Raw genomic sequence first — 17,174 nt, 5'->3', positions numbered from 1 at the left:
GCAGGAGAGCCGCTCCGTCTGCCTCAGCACCGGACAGGGCACACTGAGCAGCTGTAGGAGAGGTGCTCCCAGTCTTTTGTTCCTGATAATGGACAAGGTGGTAATCAGAGGGAAGAGGCAGCTGTTGGGGAGGTTTTGATTATTTACAGGCAGGAACTGTTAAGTGCAGCTGGGTGTTTTCCCCCCCCACAAGCCATGCCTCGCAGATCAGGGGGTGCCTCCGGCTCCCAGCACGGGGCCAGCTGGAGAGAGCCCCACAGCCTGCCCCAGTGCATGGCATTAGCATCTCTGGCAAACAGCCATGAGGCCATACTCAGTCCATGCAAGGGGGCATCACCCCTTAGTGCCACAGCACAGCAGGGACAGTCGCTGGGCTGCTCAGGTGCTGCTGGTGCAAAGCACAGCCAAGAGGCTGGGCTCGCTCCTCTGCTCTCTGTCGCTGATCGCTTAGCAATTGCCAAATGCTTGCAGTCCTATTTGGTGAAAATACTAAAAGGGACAACCTTTTAGCAATTCCAAAATTTAGCAGTCTGCCCATGCTGTTGGATCAGAAGGCTGGGCAAGGAGAGGAGGAGATCAGCAAGCGGATGATCTCTCCACAGCAGCAAACCAGAATAAGTGCCAGTGGTGCCATGATTAGCACAGACCCCTCTGCTGTCTATAATCCATTGCATATTGTCAGCGGGTCATGCCGGCGGTCAGGATGTGGCAGCGGGGCCAGCTACAACCCCGCTAAATACGGTTTTCCACTGAATCAATTTTGCCTGCCCTATGCTATAAAAGTTCCCAGGATGGATGCAGAAGTTTCCCTGGGACATAAATGGGAGATGAAACTTGTTAAAACTGTCTGGCTTTGTTTCTCAGTGGCTTAGGGAGAGGGGGACGGGGCGACAGGAGGCTGAGCATCCTGGATCCGGGAGGGAACTGGGCTGCTGCGGTGGGGCGAAGGATGCTGGGCACCAGCAGCTCTCCACAGCATCCCTGGCTGAAGCGCTGCTATTTGTCTCACACTGCTTGTTTTCCCTTTCAGCTGTTTTCTACACTGCTGCAATCCTTGGGCCTGCAGCGGGTTATCTGGTAGGAGGAATGTTTCTAAATATTTATACTGAAATTGGCAGAGAGTAAGTTGCTAAAAAATAATCTTGTTCCTTTTCCTTTATGCTATATGTTTCCTTTGGGCTAAAAAAAAAACAATCTGGAGAAATGACCCGGTGGCTGGGTGGAAACGTGCCCATGGCATTCAGCGGTGTTTCTGCGGGGGGGCTGAGGCTGGAAGGGTGGCTTGCATTAGCGCTGTTTCTAGAAGAAAATTGCTGACGAACCTGTCAGCTTAAATCCTTCCTCACGCTGCACTGCCTGTGCTAATGAGGCTATGAGCAGCAGGTGAATTGTTTGAATGAGTTCCCTGATGAGGCAACGCTACCAGCAGTGCTGCTCATCCTCCCGGTCATCCAGCCAGGATGCTTAGTCCCTCCTTCCCTTTTAGTTTTTCTAATTTATCCTGAACTCCTTACAGGCTCTTTGGCAGATGGATGGGTTGAAAAGGGGGAGTGGGTTTCCAGGGGAAGGAGTGGGTTATGTCCACCAGTTTTCTGGCAAAGGGTGGCTCTGGGGTGAAACAAGGATTGTAGCAACCCCCAAAGCACAAATGAAATGGGGAGAAGCAAATACGCAAGATGGAGATTAAAGGGGAATTAAAGGAAGTAATTTCCCAGGCTCGTTGAGTGCGGTGCTCTCTGGTAAGGCAGGCAGTGCTGCGGTGTGGTGGGGGGGGTGGTGGATGTGGCATCCCCAGCAGATCACCATGGGAGAGGCCAGAGCTCAGTTTACTTCGCTGACGTACCCCCCCATGTCCCCCGCCAGCTCAGTGAGAGGCATGCCGAGCTGTCCCGCTCCGTTCCAAACCGCCACCTCTCTCCCTTGTGTCCTTTGGCTGTTTCTTACAGGATCGACATCACCCCGGAGAACACGCTGTGGGTGGGAGCATGGTGGATCGGCTTCCTCGGGGCCGGAGCAGCCTCCCTCCTCATCTCCATCCCCATCCTGGGGTACCCCCACCGCCTCCCAGGTACACGCTGCGGGAATCAGGGCTGGGACTGCACGGTGCTGACACACGCCTTGGGGCTGGCATCCTTGCGCGTGTGTGTGGCTGGGGACGCAGGGTAGAGAAAGAGCTTCCAGGGTTTATATTTTAATTCCTACATGGATTTCACCCCTGCAGCTTTCCAGCTGCCTCCTTCCCTGCTCCTGCCTTGCAGCCATTGGCAGAGGGAGGATGTTGCGTTGCATTTTCACGCTGCAAATCCACCACTTGGGTGGCATCCGTATCTCATGTCTCACATGCTCCTCGTTCCCATTTGCCTCTCATTTTCAGGATCCCAGCGGTATATCGTTATGAGGGTGTCAGAGGCTCATCAGCTAAAGGATGGGAGCCACAAAAAAGCATCGGATCCAGACTTTGGGAAAACAGTTAAAGATCTGCCTCGGTGAGAAAACTGCCCCATGCCTGAGGTTCAGGGAGCCCTCCCCAGGGGCGGGAGCAGTGGGCCCAAACTGAGCTTGCTTTCTGTGATGCTAGCTAAAAGATTTTGCCCATCTTCAAAGATAGCAATGATGCTTCCTTGCAGGGGAAGTTGCAAAGTGCCTGGTCCTGTCAGTGGCTGGGAGCTCTCAGCAAATGGGCTGAACGAGAAATTGTGCTGGGGACCGCGTGGGAGAGCAGGGGACAAGTGGCTGGTCCTGTCCGTGTTTTTCAGAAGCTCACGTCCACGTGTGAAGATCCACCTGCAGTCATATGCAGCGTGTGGAGTTTCACGGAGTGGCTTGGTGCCAGCCTTCCAGTGGCAGGAGATGCACAGGCAATGCCCCCCATGCCCTCTCCCCAGCAGCATTAGTTCCTCCAGTCTGCTTGTGTCTGGCTTCACCTGGCCCAGTCAGGTGTTGTCCAGGGTCCTCTCCTCTCCTCCTCTATCTCCATCCCCATCCCTTCAGGGCTTTGCTTCCTTTATTTTTCCTTTTGTTAGATCCCTGTTTTCTCCTTTTAATGAGAAGAGAGGAAACAAAACTCACAGCTCTTACAGCTCCATTCCAAATCCAGGGAACAAGATATCCTGCACTGTAGCTTTCAGTTCCCTTTGTCTTTTATTCTTAGTTTCCTTTTTTTTTTTAATGTTGCCTTTGCATCTTCCAGCCACCTTTTATGCGTAACTATTTCTTATCTCTCCTGCAAAGCAGTGACAGAGCAGTGTGCTTCATCTCAGGGCTGCTGCTTGGCTGGGCTGTGGGTGAGCGTGCTGGCACCAGGGGCGGGTTGGTAGGAAATGGTTTAAAGGGATCCTGGGTAGGAACATGCGAGTGGCCAAAATAAAATGCGGTCTTTTAACCTGGAAATATTTGCTGTGGATCTTTGAAATCTTTTGTGTTTTGGTTTTTGGTTTTTTTTTGTGTGTGTGTGTTGAGTTTATATTTAAATGGAGGGCAGGGGGTGAGGTGCCACTTTATTTGCAGCTTGTGTTTAGCTGGTGTGCAAGCTTTGGATGTTGCAGAGATACCTGGGTACCAATGCCTTTTGGAGCTCATAGTCAATAAGGGGATTTTTCTTTTTTGTATTTCTCCCAGGATCTTTTTGAGGAAGGAGTTTGCATCCATGTGTGATGGCTGCCCCATGCAAAGGCAAACATTCGGTGTTGCCAAACCCCGTGCTGCTGCCAGCAGTTACGTCTGAACTTGGGTTGGGGTATTTGCCTTTGTGCTGGCAGAGGGGGATTGAAGCAGGTGCTCGTTACGGGGCTTTTCAGCAGCAGTCAGCCTGTGTTGGGTCAATGCAACTACTCACACTGGTTTGAAATTCTTGGAGACTTTGTAGGAAGTTTACCAGGGGTTAAGGCAGCTTTACGAAGAATATTACGTTGAACAGATTTCAGTACTGTTATTAAATGGCATTCTTGACTGGGTGCCATCTTCCGAGGTCATGGCTTATTCTCCACACGGAAATTAAATTCAAAACCTGCATTTAAATAATGATAAGGTTATGACTAAAACCAACACAAACAGGGTAGCAGAGAGGGATGAAATCCAGTGGTTGATGCTGTTCTTGCCTATCTGGAGCAAAGCTCCCACTGTTTCTCGGTGAGGACTGGCTGACTGCAGGTACGGAGGCAGTCCTCCTCCGGGAGCATCTTCTTTCACCCGTCATTCCTGAAGAACAAATACCTAAAGGTGGGCAACTCACATCAAACAGTTCAGATCAGTCCAGTCCTTAGTGTGCTTTTCGTTTGAAAGCAAAAACCTAACAGACTTTTGTGTTCCCTGGTTTTGATTATTAAAAGGGAAGTGCCTTAAAGGCTTGCTATTCTGGAAGCCTGCATTAAAAAGGAGATCACATCTGCGCGTGCAGCTCTTGGGGACACGTGGACCAGGCTGGGGAGCAAGGCCAGAGGACACTGTTGCTTTTGTTTTGGTAACAGCTGAGATGCTACACGTTTTCTCACAGTATGGACAGTAAGAATCTCCCAAAGATAAGCAGAAATACTGATGAAATAAAATACTGTTCTATGCCATCAGGTCCTTCCTAAGTGAGCTTGGTGAATAGCTGTATTCACAGTGCTGTCTAAGAGCAGGAGCTTACAGGAATGCAGCCTGCACAGCCTAATCCTCTGCCCTGAAGAGACTTCTGTCTTAATTCTTAGGTTGAAAAGGCCTGATAAAATAGCATTTGCCTTTCTCTGCTTCCATATGATAGTTCTCGTGAAATAGCCCCTCCTGGCAGTACAGAGGGATTCAAACAGAAGGCACACAGAGCTGTGCCAGGAGAGGAGGCTCGGTCCTAGCGAGCTACAAGATGGAGTTGGTGAACATCACTCACTGGTGTGTCAAGCCCTGATCCTCCTCATGAGAGGCTACGGTCAGGAATTCACTCATCCCCCTCGGGTTAGGTGGCAGGCTGGGGCTTTGGTTTATCTCATGCCTTTACTACAGCTTTCGTGCATTGTAAAGGGAGGTTGGTTTACATTCCTGTGGGACGTAGGTGCTGCCCTCTGTTCCCTTGGTGGTGGTGACAGTAGGTGTCATTTTGTGCTGGAAAAATCCCCATTCACATGCTCGAAGATTGTATTAAGTATCTGTCTGTCATTAATGACTCATTAGTTTGTGACTGTGCCCTTACAGCCTGGGGTGTCCTGGGCATGCATTTCTCAGAGGAGCTGCCTTGGGTTGTACAGGTGGTCCCAACCTACCCAGCAGGACCATTACTGAGGAAGGAGTACCTATATCTATACCTATATGCGCCCTTATCATTAAGGGCTTGCAGGATCAGGCTTTTACAGGTGGTGGGGTTCTTCTCTTGGTAGTGCTGAGCCTCCTGAAATGCCTTTGGCTGCAAGAACTGACAGTCAAGAGTACTCAAGAGTTAGGTGGTTTCTGGGTGTGTTTAGAGTCCTGCCAACAGCAGTGAAAAGGTCTGTGTTGACTTTGGTAAGGTTTCATACGCTGTAACTCCTCACACCTATGTCTTCTGTCTACAAACGGATTAAATTATGTGAGTAAATCCTTACTCAGCACTGAAAGGAGTTCCTCTGAATTTTGCTACCTGCAGGTCTAACCTGTAAGCTTTAAGCAACAGGCACAAAGTCACGCTGGTACCAGGGGACAAATCCTCTCTTTTCTCGAACTGTAAAAAAGTGAAAACCTTGCGCTTTTTCTACATCAGCCACAGGGTCCACAAGTATTTTCTTGCTAAGAGGCTTTGTGCTTCGAAATAAAGCACAAGTGAAAAAATCATTCCTGGAAAATAGTTTAGTAAACTAATCCCAGTAGCTGGACAATAGTTAGTGTAAATCCCCTGTAATCAAGGTGTACGGATGTGTGATATTTCCGCCGTTCAGCTTCTTTTTTTTTTTTTTTATAATGAAATTCTCCACTTTATGTGGATAAAGCTGTATAAATCTGATAGTGAGCCTTGGCACATCTCTTGGTTGTACTACAGTCGGTTTTATCTGATTTCACGTTTCCTGCAAAGCAGTAGGTGGTGACTGTGCCTTTCAGTTCAGTGAGCATCCCACAGCATCCCTGTTGTGCCATCACTGCGGGATGGTGGGGTTGTGCCCGTCTCAGAAATGGGATGGTCTGTGGGACTGGTCCGGGCCAGGCTTGGGGAAGGTCATGGAGCAGCATTTCAAGCCTGTTACAAAACACCCCCTGCAAAAGCAGTGTCGGCCCTCTTAGTCCAATATCCGAGAGAGTGAGAGATAATTGAGACCATCCCATGGGCCTGGGGGCCTTTCTGCGTCTCGGAGTTGGAATCATTGCTGGATCATCTTTCCGCATATAAATGACACTTGGCAATTTTTCAGGCATATCTATGGCGCTCTGCTAAATCCTGATGGGTCGAAGATAAAATGTATTTGCTCGACTTATACATTAAGCTTAAAGTAAACTGTGGTTAGATTGTGGGAGAAAGATTGCTTTCTGTTTTCCAGTGGGATATAAGGTGTCTTGGAGGTGTTTCCTCCATATAGAAAGGCCTGCTTGGTATTTCCCCTGAGCTGCAAAACGTCCATGGTTATCAGAGATTGTTATTCTCGTGGGGACATGGGTTCACATGAATAACACGTGTATATATGAGGATGTTACACAACCTTGTCAGGAGTCCCAAGATAACTGCCAGCAGGGACTAATAAAACCTTGAAAGGACTGAGATTTGTTGAGGAGTTGTATCCTTTCAGTATTGCCCCATTTAGGAATGGAAAATACTCAGGCTGACCCTAAATGTTGGAAAATTACTGCTGAAATCATCTGTCTAGAAGTCGTGGGCCTCCTGAGTGTGAATGATATCCCACACGTGCTACTGGTGTTCAGTCCCTGTTAGGAACATGCACATGAGATAAATAGACCCATCTGGTGCCCTTGTGTGATCCACAGAGAAGAGTCGAAGAGCCCCAGATTATTCCCTCGTGTTTTAGGTGTTTGGTTGACGTTCCTCAGATTCCCGTGGCGCTTGGCTGTAGCCAGTGGAGCTATAAAAGACAGCCAGGGTATGTGCCTCTGGTAGGTGCCTGAAGGTAGTCAGGACAACTCCCAGTAGGAAGGAGAGCCAGAGCGGGTTGGCCCATGAGAGGCGTTATATATAAAGGCAGAGTTTGAGGGCAAAGTTGCTGATGGCCACCTGCAATGGAGACATCTCCACAAGCACCAACACCTGCTCTGCCAGTACAGCGGGAGAGGTGAGGGCATCTGCAGCATCCTTCCTTGGCTGGCAGGACTCAGCAAACCTAAGTGGAGGAGCTTACTGCTCTGTCAAACTCCAGTTAGCATCCTTTTGGGTTTGGTTGGGTTTGTTTTTTTCAAAGAGATGCAGCATGATGGGATGCTGCCTTGTCTTACATGTGGTCCTTCTGACTTAAAGGTAGGGGACAGACCTCAAATCAAAATGTGACACAGTGATTCAATTCCAGTATATTTGTCCTTCCTAGATCAGTACTGCTGCTTCTGAAGAATCCCACCTTCATCTTCCTCTGCTTAGCGGGAGCGACTGAAGCCACCCTCATTGCTGGGATGTCCACATTTGGACCCAAGTTCCTGGAGTCTCAGTTTAGTTTAAGTGCCTCTGAAGCTGCTACTTTTTTTGGTAAGGAAACCAGGTTTTTGCAATGTTTTCCCATTTTGCCTACAAATACGAGAGCACTGTCGCCCATTTAGAATGGAGACAAACATGCTTTGCAGTTCAGTTACAGAGCGGTTATTGTCTTCAGCTATTAGATAGGATTGTTTTCCATCAGCACTTCTGTAGCAAGTGCATTTTCAGAGCTGTATCTATTGAGATCAGGAGAAATGTGTCACTTCTGCAGCCATCTGTTACCCTCTAGAGGAAGGCAGAATAATTGTACACTGTTCCTTCTAGTGCATTGCCAGAAAACATTGACTAAATATTTCTTCTAATGGGGGATGTCTGAACTAGGGGGCATATTTTTGTCGGCATCCTGAAACTGGGAAGATCCTCACTTAGCTGCCTTACCGCAGACCAAGGATGTGGTGTCCAACACGTGTCGATACTCATCATGAGCTCCTCAAAGGGTGTGAAGATCTCTGGGTAGAAAAAGCTGCCTTACCAGGCTTGTGCCACGTTACCTGAGCTGTTACAGAGGTCCACCGACTGTAGAGAAGTCCACTGAACTCCCATCAAGAAGCCACGCAGCATCCAAGGGGTTATTCTCGTGCAGACACACTGCAGTTCATGTATTCAGGCTTGAAAACTCCTTGCTGACGTTTCTAAACTTGCTTGTGTTTTTATCCCTTTTTTTTTTTTTCAGGTTATTTGGTTGTACCAGCTGGAGGGGGAGGCACGTTCCTGGGAGGATTCCTTGTGAATAAATTTAAACTCCGCTGTTCAGGAATCATCAAATTATGTTTACTTTGCACAGTGTCAAGTCTGCTGGCTATATTCATTTTTTTTATTCACTGCCCTAACATGCCGATGGCAGGAGTAACCCAGACGTACGAGGGAAGGTAATAACAATCATCCCATCTGTCTTATGCTGTGTGGCCCTAGTCAGAATGGAAGGATAACTCCAAATACACAGTGCTGGTGGTGGTCGTGTGTGAATGTGTTGGTGGTGGAAGATGATGTCCAGTCATTCTCACAGGCAGATACTGAGGATGAGACCCAGAATACAGGTGTCCTAATTTTTGCATCTAGTTTATGGAAGAGGCTCCCTCTTTAGCGAGGGAGATCAGCAGCACCAGTGTGACGTACTCCACTCTTCAGTTGCCTTCATGTGGTCCCCCGTTTCTATCCACTGGGGTAAACTGGACTAGGAGTGGGAATCTCCCCTCCAAGTGGAGGTGTCTCCCTGTGAGCTGGTAGCTTAAACTCCCTCGGTAGTTGTGGGAAGGAGACAGCTCCAGGGCACAATTCCTATTCATGGTTAAAATGGGGTGAGGTGAAGCCCTTCCCAAGCCTGGCTTTATGCTGCCTGGGGATCCACCGCATCTCCTACTGTCCCCCATTCTCCTTCTCTTGCTCTACCCATTTCCTCCTGGAAAATGCTGTTCAGTGTCTCCCCACTTACCGCTCCTGTTTCCCTTAGTGTTTTGCCTGGTGGCCACCTCAACCTGACAGCAGCCTGCAACACCAACTGTGGCTGTCTACAGGAGACCTACAGCCCTGTCTGTGGGAGCGATGACATTATGTATTACTCTCCCTGCCATGCCGGGTGCAAAAAACTGTCTGAAAACCTCAGGAACGGCAAGAAGGTATGTCTTGAAGGCACGGTGTGTTAATAAGGTGGTGGCACGTCTTCTCTGGAGTGATTTGGCTGGCTCTGCAAAAGTGTCTACAGGTTTGAGCTTTGCTGCAAATCAGTGTAAAAGCCTGGTGTAGGATGGATGCTCTCAGGTACCACCTGGGATGAAGGCAGAAGGTACCCTGAGGTCACCCTGCTTTGCTTCTCTCGGTGTGTCCAACCTGTTTTGCCTCACTCTGCATCAAACTGCACTGAAATCTGTGGTAAATCCCTCAGGCAGGCAGGGAGCCTGGTAGGCACCAAATTCCTGTCCTGATGCTTATTTTGAGTCTTCAATGAACACGATGCACCTCATCATCCTCCCAGCATGTTGCTCATAGTCAGGCAAAGGCTTACAAAGGGCAATGACGTTCAGTGTTCAAGGGGTGCCTGGCAAAGTTAGTTTCTCTTATTTAATAATCTGTTTTGAAACAGAGGTGTGTCAAGAATGCAGCTTGATTTCTGCTTCACTCTGGGAGCGAAACCACTGGTTTCTGCCCTCCCTGAATTGCTTTGTAAAGCTTTGGCTATCAGCGTGCTCCCCTTGGCAACGTGCCCACCAGCCTTCCTTTCCCAGGTCTACCTGCATTGTAGCTGCATTGACAAAACCCTCCTGCCCGGCCCCGGCGACGCAGAGGCAGGGAAATGCACCTCCTCTTGTGCGAAAAAGCCCCTACTCCTGTTCTTCATGTTCATGGTGATCCTCTTCACCTTCCTGAGCAGTATTCCTGCCCTGACTGCCACTCTGCGGTAAGCACGGCATCATCTCATCCTCCACCAGCGCTGCCAGAAGTCCCAGTATCCACCTCTCCAGTCTATCCTGCTGGCTCAGGTTGTGGGGAGAGTGTGATGGGAACCACCTTGTTACTGGCCGCATGGAGACATCAGGGCTAATTCCCTTCCCTGTCTAGCTGGGAAAGCAAATTTAAGCATTGGCAGCTCTATCCTCTGACATGGGACACACGTGTGTCCCAGTTTACAGCCCGGGGGGGGGGGGGGGGGGGGCGTGCATTGCACTGGGATGAACCTCGATGTCCGGAGGGGATGGAGGTCCTTGGGCGCGGGGAGGTCCGTGCAGCCTGGCAGCATGTTTAAACAATCCTCTTTTGTTCCCTAGGTGTGTCTCTGACAGGCAAAGGTCATTTGCACTTGGGATCCAGTGGATTGTAGTACGAACGCTAGGTATGGAACAGTGAATTTGTGCGTTGGTGTAGTCCGTTGGCTTTGTGGAGTGTGTGCCAAGCTGTTACCTAAGAACGAGGCACACTGGGTTGGAAAAGGAGGGGGTAGGATACGAGCTGTTGAAAGGAGGATGCTTTCCATTGTTTGGTGTCATTGAGAAAAACCCAATTCCCTTTGCACATGATTCGCAAACTGAATGAAGGGTTCCATAACGTGTTGCGGGGCGGGTAGAGGAGCAATGTCCTGGCGACGTGTCATCAAGTAAAGAGGAGCAAAGGCATTGAAGCTCCTGCATACGTCTTTTGGGTCCTGTGCAACATGTAGGTCAGGATGGTCAAAAGATCCATTGGACTCTCAGGTCTTGAAATTCAGCGTATTTTAGATACCTGATGGCCCCAGATGTTGCGGGATGAGTTTGCTTAATCGCAGTAGCAGCAAAGCCTGATACTTTTCTGTAAGCACCTTGTGCCTTGCGAGACTGGTGCGTAGGTGCTGCCCAAACTAAAGGTCCGCTCTCTCTTCCCACAGGAGGCATCCCTGGCCCCATCGCCTTTGGGTCCATGATCGATAAATCCTGCCTGCTCTGGCAGGACCAGTGTGGTGAGCAAGGTTCTTGTTACGTTTACCAGAACTCAGCCATGAGCCGGTACACCCTCATCGCTGGACTGGTCTACAAGGTGAAGCTGCCGGTTAACTTCACTCTCTGATAAAGCAAGCAGGTCTTTAGGAGGCAGCAGTTTACTCTGGGAGAGAATTTTACACAATTGGGTTGTCCTGATCTGCCCCCCCAGCCCAAATTAGACCTTCACACAAGAAATATTCTCGAGGAAGGCAAAAGCTCCAGTTGCTTCTTGCCAGGTAATGGTGCTCCAGGCACCATCATTCTCTTAAATTCCCATTACTTTCTAGGCTTACAGCTTCTGTTGCACCGTAAGAAATATCTCCTCTTCTCCCAACAGTTACAGAAGTGATTTTTTGCTAGAAATGGAGTAAAGTATTTAACTGCTGAGAGTTAGTGAGAGTGAAGGATGGCATCATAGGCAGGCTGTAAATAACCGTCCCCTGATCACTGTGAGAAAATAGCTCTGTGTTCCTTATTTATTAGCTGAAAACCATCATTTTAACTGCTCCCAAACAAGCACTTGCCCTAGATAGCAGCGTTCAGCGGTTGCTGCGATAAAGAGGTTTTCGAAAGCCTTCCAGCAAATGGCTCAGATGGTGTTGGTCCACGCAGCACCACACTCCAGGTGTCTGTGTGGGGCTGAACAGCTTTCCAAATTCTCACTGTGCCATTGCTGTGGGCCTGGCTAAAATCAGATTTTTACCCCCTGCAGTTCTGTGCACAGGTCTGCTGCCCAGGCTGGCCTTCAGCATCATCTCCTCCCCAAAGCTTGGTCAGCAAATCTCCTTCCAAATGGGGGCTGAGTGCCTGGGTTTGGGGGAGCAGAGGGTAACGGGGTGTCTCCGTGGCTGCAGGTGCTTGGGACAACCTTCTTTATAGTCGCCTGTTTACTCTACAAACCTCCACCGCCAGAGTCGGCTCCAGGCAGCTCGGATGCATCTGACAGTGGCAACGGTGACCTCCAGGAACACAAACCTTCGCTGCCGGCTGGGGAGGATATGTAGCACTCTACGCGTGCGAGTGACTTTCTCAGTCTCAAAGATACGACGAGAAGACGTTATGCAGTCCCTAGGGGGTTTTAAATTAATAGTAATATCACTTTTTTTAGTTCAAGATAATTAAATTAACCACTGGTGTGCTTCCTATTTTCTTAACAGCAGAAGCACATTTAAAATCGTGCGCTGATGCCATATGCAGTTATTTAATTTTCTTTAAAGGGCTACCGTAGCTTTATTCATGTCTGTGACAAGCAAGGACCGCGTTCTCCACTCGTGGAAATGAGCACCAGTAACTCCAATGGAGCATGTGAGGTTTAAACCACCAGAAGATCTGGGCCCTAATGTCTCAATCGAAAAGCCAACTGTAGCAAAACTTCTGTCGAGACTTCCTAAGGCTGAAAAGAGCCCTGCTGTCCTGCAGCCTGTGCGGCAAAGGGGACAGCTGGCCCTAAAACTACTGTATGCAAAGCAGACGGCCCTGACAGTGTCCTCCTCCTTCCTGTGACACAGCATCGCTCCTTTTGTTCAGGAGCAGATTATCTAATTATGCAAACTGATATTACTGTGCAATGGGAAGTAGATTTGAGGGGAGATTTGTCTAGCAAATCCATCAGTACACTACAGGCAGCCACCCCTGAGAGCTGCCGAGCACTGTATGTTCACTGCCTCGTTTCATTGCAGGGTTTACACCGTGGTGACACTTCATTTTTTAATTTTTTTTTTCTTGCATTGTCTTAAGGTGATGCCTTTTGTAATGTACTGTGCAAAACTTGAATTTCTTGCTGTTTGTTGGGTGTGGGAAGACATGATACAGATCTATGCAATGCTTCTCTTCAGTTGCTCTGTAAAGGCATTGGGTTGGGGTAGATGAGAAAAGTCAGAATGAATTTCGTTTGTCTCTAGACCTCTAGCTTAAGGGATAGCTTGTCCTCACAACAGACTGCCTCGTGGGAAGGGGATGCTGACTTGGAACTGGCCTGCTTGCAACTAGAGAGGGCAGCATTCCCAAAATGACCTTTGAATGTGCACTTGCAATATTGACCAGGACCTTTCTGAGGGGGAAAAGTGGAATTTGGGCAGGCATATGTCTGGCTTCCCTCTCAACCCAGATCAGATTAGCGCTTAGTCTGCCTGTATTTGCACAGCCACATGATCCAGGTACAGCTCCGGGGAGGGCTGTGGCCAGGCCCTGGAGCCCAATACTGTATTAACTGCATTCACGGGGACGGGACCTACGTTACTGAGCTGCAAAACTGGCACTTCTTCTGTGCCAGCTGCTACTTAGAATTACTTTGTAGGTGTTTTTGTATATTTTGTGTATTTATGCTTTCATAAACGGAGACGGGATAGGCATTTGATTACTTTGTTAGCAAAGGACCACCTCAGAGCAGACAGGGATGACGGCACTGAGAGTGTGGTCCATCTTCAGGTCGATGGTGGTCAAGAAAGCAACTTCTTCCATTCACAGATCCCCTTCCACCAAAGCTAGGTAGTGACCTTGCCACTTCCAAAGCTCTTGCTTCCCAGCCTCTGTCGAGAACTGGGAGAGACTTGAGCATCTCCGGTAACTGCTGGAAAAACTGCAAGTGCTCAGGGTGAGATGGGGGTGGGGGTGGCTTTTGGCTGCTTGCACACGGGCCGCTGGTGCAGTGCAGCACAGCTTGGATGGCGCACAGCCTGCAGGAGAGCCCTGTTTTTCCAGGGAGGCAGGATTAGACCCGCTGATGCAGGAGTTAACCCAAACAGCAAAGGCTTCTTCCCAACCTCCAGCTGGGTTTGGAGCTACCTGCAAACGTGAGCCTCTCTCCAGCCGTTGCCCAGTGATTGCCCTTCCCAGCTTACAGACGCGTTGGGTACGAGCAGGGATCTTCAATGGGGAAAATGCATGAATGTATTTTGGGAACATATTTTATGTATGACATATTTATGAAAGGTAGAAGTTTTTCTTAATATATTATGGATATTGCAATGCAATTCTAGTGTTTCTAAAATAAGCTTTATCTGAGTGTGGTGTTTTCAGAGTAAAAGAAAAGCTTGTGGGATTCTGGCATTTATTGTGTTGCTGTGGGACTGGTAAGTCATGGGCTTAAGTAAGCAGCAACAAGGCGTTCCTGTTCCATAAACAGGTTGTGTAGGTGTACAGGTAACGTAAAATATTTGAAAGTATGTTTCCCAGTCTCATATGAAGTATTATATTGCTATAAAAGCATAAGAAATATAATCAGTATTTCACAGGTACTTGTGTGCATGTTTTTCATCAGTTGTCAGTCACCCTTTTCCAGCTGCTGTTCTCAGCAGGGGTGGGCTGGGAGAGGGAAGCCTGTGTGACAGAACCTGCTGCTAATGGGGTCAGGGCCACCCCAGGGGAGTCCAGGCTTCGCTGCAGGTCATCACCATGCCTCCCAAGGAGGAGAGTTTGGATTCAGATTTGTGCTTAAATCATAGTGTTAATAAAGGAGCCAGGAGCTGCAGGCAGCTGCATTGTCTGACCGGTGGGACAGCAGGTGACACTGAGACCCTGTGGGTTGGTGTCTCCTGCTAACTTACCCTCTCCTCCTGAGGCAGAGCATAATTGGTTTTGAAGGCAAAATGAGGTTTGTGGTTGCTGAAGAAGAAGAAGGAAGAGGGAAGGTAATACCTTCGCTGTCCTCCTCCAGCTGCAGACCCACCCTGTTAAAGCTATGGAGTTTCTCCCAGCCCCACGGTACATGAATGAGGCCAAAGTCCTGTCACCTATGGTTTGCTGAAGGGGTGATTCATGCTGCTGACAAATACAAACAAACGGTGGTTGGTATTGAGGACACGCCACGGGGAAGTCAAACAAAGGAGCATCCAGAAGGGAGTCTGAGCAGGAGGAACTGCGCGTTACTGACTGTAGGCAAAACCCCAGGTAGTCAATGAGCCGTTTTTCTCTAGTGCAGGGTTTGTTTGGAGGCTTCCTGGAGGCTTTCAAATGACAGCAAATGAAAGCTTTGAGTGTGATACACCGATGGTTTTGCAAAGCATCCTGCCCTTTTCCTGCTGCTACGGCCTCTTCTATGCCCGGGTGTGCAGAAGAGCCTGGATGCCTTCCCCATCTCGGGAGCTGCATCCCCTGGGATTCTGTGCGCCATGCCCTGCAGCCCAGCCGTCCTTCTGGCCATGGACAGGACCAGGAGCAAAGAGTGGTAATTCACTTTTTATATTTAGATTAATATAATTCAGGAAGGGGGGAGGGAAAAAGAAACCAAACCAAACCAAACCAACAAACTAAAAAAGAGGAAAAAACCCAACGCAAACCAACCAAAAAAAACAAAACCAAAAACAAAACACAAACAAACAAACAACCCAAAAAAACTACCCCAAAGCCCCCAAAAACTGATTGGCATGTTCTGAGTGCATGGAAAAAAAAAAAAACCAAACAAAACAAACAAAAACAACTTTTGCGCGACTCCCAGCGCCGGCGCTGGCGGCAGCCGGTGGCCGTGGGCCAGGCGGGTGATGCCGCTAGATGGCGCTGGAGCCGCGGCGGGGGCGGCGGGGAGGGGGCGGCTGGTCCCGGCAGCGGCGGGCGGGGGGCAACGCGCCCCGGTAACCGGCGGGGGGCCCGTGGGCAGGGGGCAGCCCGTCCCGTTAACCAGCGGGCAAGGGGCAACCCGCCCCGGTAACCGGCGGAGTTGCGCTGCGTTCCAGGTTGGCCCCAGCAAAACCTCAGGTATATTCCGTAAGATCCAAATGAGGTCCAAGGTAAACGTTTAGCATCTAGGACAGGTCTTTCCAGGGAAAACGGGAATCATTTGGAATCAGAAAGTTACACAGCGGGGAGGGTGCGAGCAGAGCAGCTGTATTGTTTTTACAAAAGTTGGTAAATCCTTACTCGAAGCTTTCCCTTCGTGAGCAGGGATGGAGAGCTCTGAGCTCACTCAAAAGCCAGTTTTTCTCTTTACACTTCCCCTGCTTCATTTTCCTTCCCCAAACGCCACCGTTGCGATGGCTGTTGGCCTGAGCCTTTGGATAAAGATAAAACCCCCAACTGCCCATCCCGAAACAGCACCGTCCGGCTGCAGTGCCACCCAGACTTACCAGGGATTTAATCTCCCCAGACTCACCTCGGGGTTACCTGCTGTTTAAACCCATGCTCATCCCCCTTCACCTTCCCACGCTGCTCTTGCTGTGTCCTTGCTAAGCGGGGAACGAAGAGCAAGCATGGGGTTTGGGGTGAAGGGCCGGCTGTGGGGGTGCCAGCCCCCGCTGGGTGGGAGGCTGGAGCTGTGCAGCTCCTTCCCTTTGCTGGTACAGCTTGGGGTGGTGGGCTGCCGGCTCCTTGGAGAACCTGGCTTGCAAAGAGCTAGTAAGTGCCCACCAAGGGGGGTAAGGCTGATGGGGGGGCTCGCTCTGCCTCCCCACAAGCTGGCAGAGGGGTATGTGCAACACCAGAGCAATGGGGGGGATGCAAAGAGTGGTCCACGGTGAGTCCCTAGCTGCATCACCACACACAGATCTCCTCCTTGGCTAGCCAGGACCACACGGGGCTGTTCTGCCCATGCAGCGTTAGACTGCTCAGTCTGACTCTCCTCTTGCTTAGGACAGAAATTAAATTGACTGAAGTCAGCTAAGCAACAGAGTGAGAAACAGAAGTGAAACAATAATTAAACTGCAGGAAAATGCAATCTTTACATCCCTACAGGAGTTCCTTGTGCAGGAAACGAAAGACGCTTGTTTTGGAGCACAGCGATAACCCCAGGGGGTCTCCCTGGTCCAGCTGAACTCAGAGGAAAAACTTATTGAGCCCAGTGGGCTCTGGGTGAGGCTCATAATTAATAACTTCCCTGGTTTGCTTTAAAATCAAACAGCAATAAAGAAGAGTGGCAGATTAAAGGAAATGTGTGTTTTAACTAGCCAGCCCAGCAAAGGTGTTGGCCAGGGGGGATTTGGGGTGGCTGTGGCTCTGCTGCTGGAGTGGCACTGGATTTCTAGCAAACAGTTTGAGGGGATTCAAGGGAGCAGGGTGTGCTGGCATTTTCTGTAGCCAAAATAATTTCCTCTGGAACAGAATAAATGCTAAGATTTTCTTGTCTTCCCTCAAGTTTTCATATTGACCTGCAAGCAGCAATT

At 49.5% G+C, this 17,174-nt stretch overlaps 1 protein-coding gene across 2 annotated transcripts in view; it reads left to right on the top strand.

Moving 5' to 3' along the window:
- SLCO4A1 (solute carrier organic anion transporter family member 4A1) overlaps positions 1 to 14,309 on the top strand; it is a 28,619-nt gene extending 14,310 nt beyond the window's left edge. For both annotated transcript variants that reach the window (XM_055814559.1, XM_005243831.3), the window contains exons 3-12: positions 1,031 to 1,121; positions 1,947 to 2,068; positions 2,375 to 2,486; positions 7,470 to 7,624; positions 8,307 to 8,502; positions 9,084 to 9,249; positions 9,856 to 10,028; positions 10,396 to 10,460; positions 10,989 to 11,137; positions 11,937 to 14,309. In XM_055814559.1, coding sequence (XP_055670534.1) covers positions 1,031 to 1,121; positions 1,947 to 2,068; positions 2,375 to 2,486; positions 7,470 to 7,624; positions 8,307 to 8,502; positions 9,084 to 9,249; positions 9,856 to 10,028; positions 10,396 to 10,460; positions 10,989 to 11,137; positions 11,937 to 12,086 — 1,379 coding nt within the window. In that variant the 3' untranslated portion in view covers positions 12,087 to 14,309. The remainder of the gene's footprint in view (positions 1 to 1,030; positions 1,122 to 1,946; positions 2,069 to 2,374; positions 2,487 to 7,469; positions 7,625 to 8,306; positions 8,503 to 9,083; positions 9,250 to 9,855; positions 10,029 to 10,395; positions 10,461 to 10,988; positions 11,138 to 11,936) is intronic.
- Positions 14,310 to 17,174: the final 2,865 nt, after the last annotated feature.

Source organism: Falco peregrinus, chromosome 9 (genome assembly GCF_023634155.1).
Source record: "Falco peregrinus isolate bFalPer1 chromosome 9, bFalPer1.pri, whole genome shotgun sequence".
Lineage (NCBI taxonomy): Eukaryota > Metazoa > Chordata > Aves > Falconiformes > Falconidae > Falco > Falco peregrinus.
This window is presented reverse-complemented; position numbering and strand designations above follow the sequence as displayed.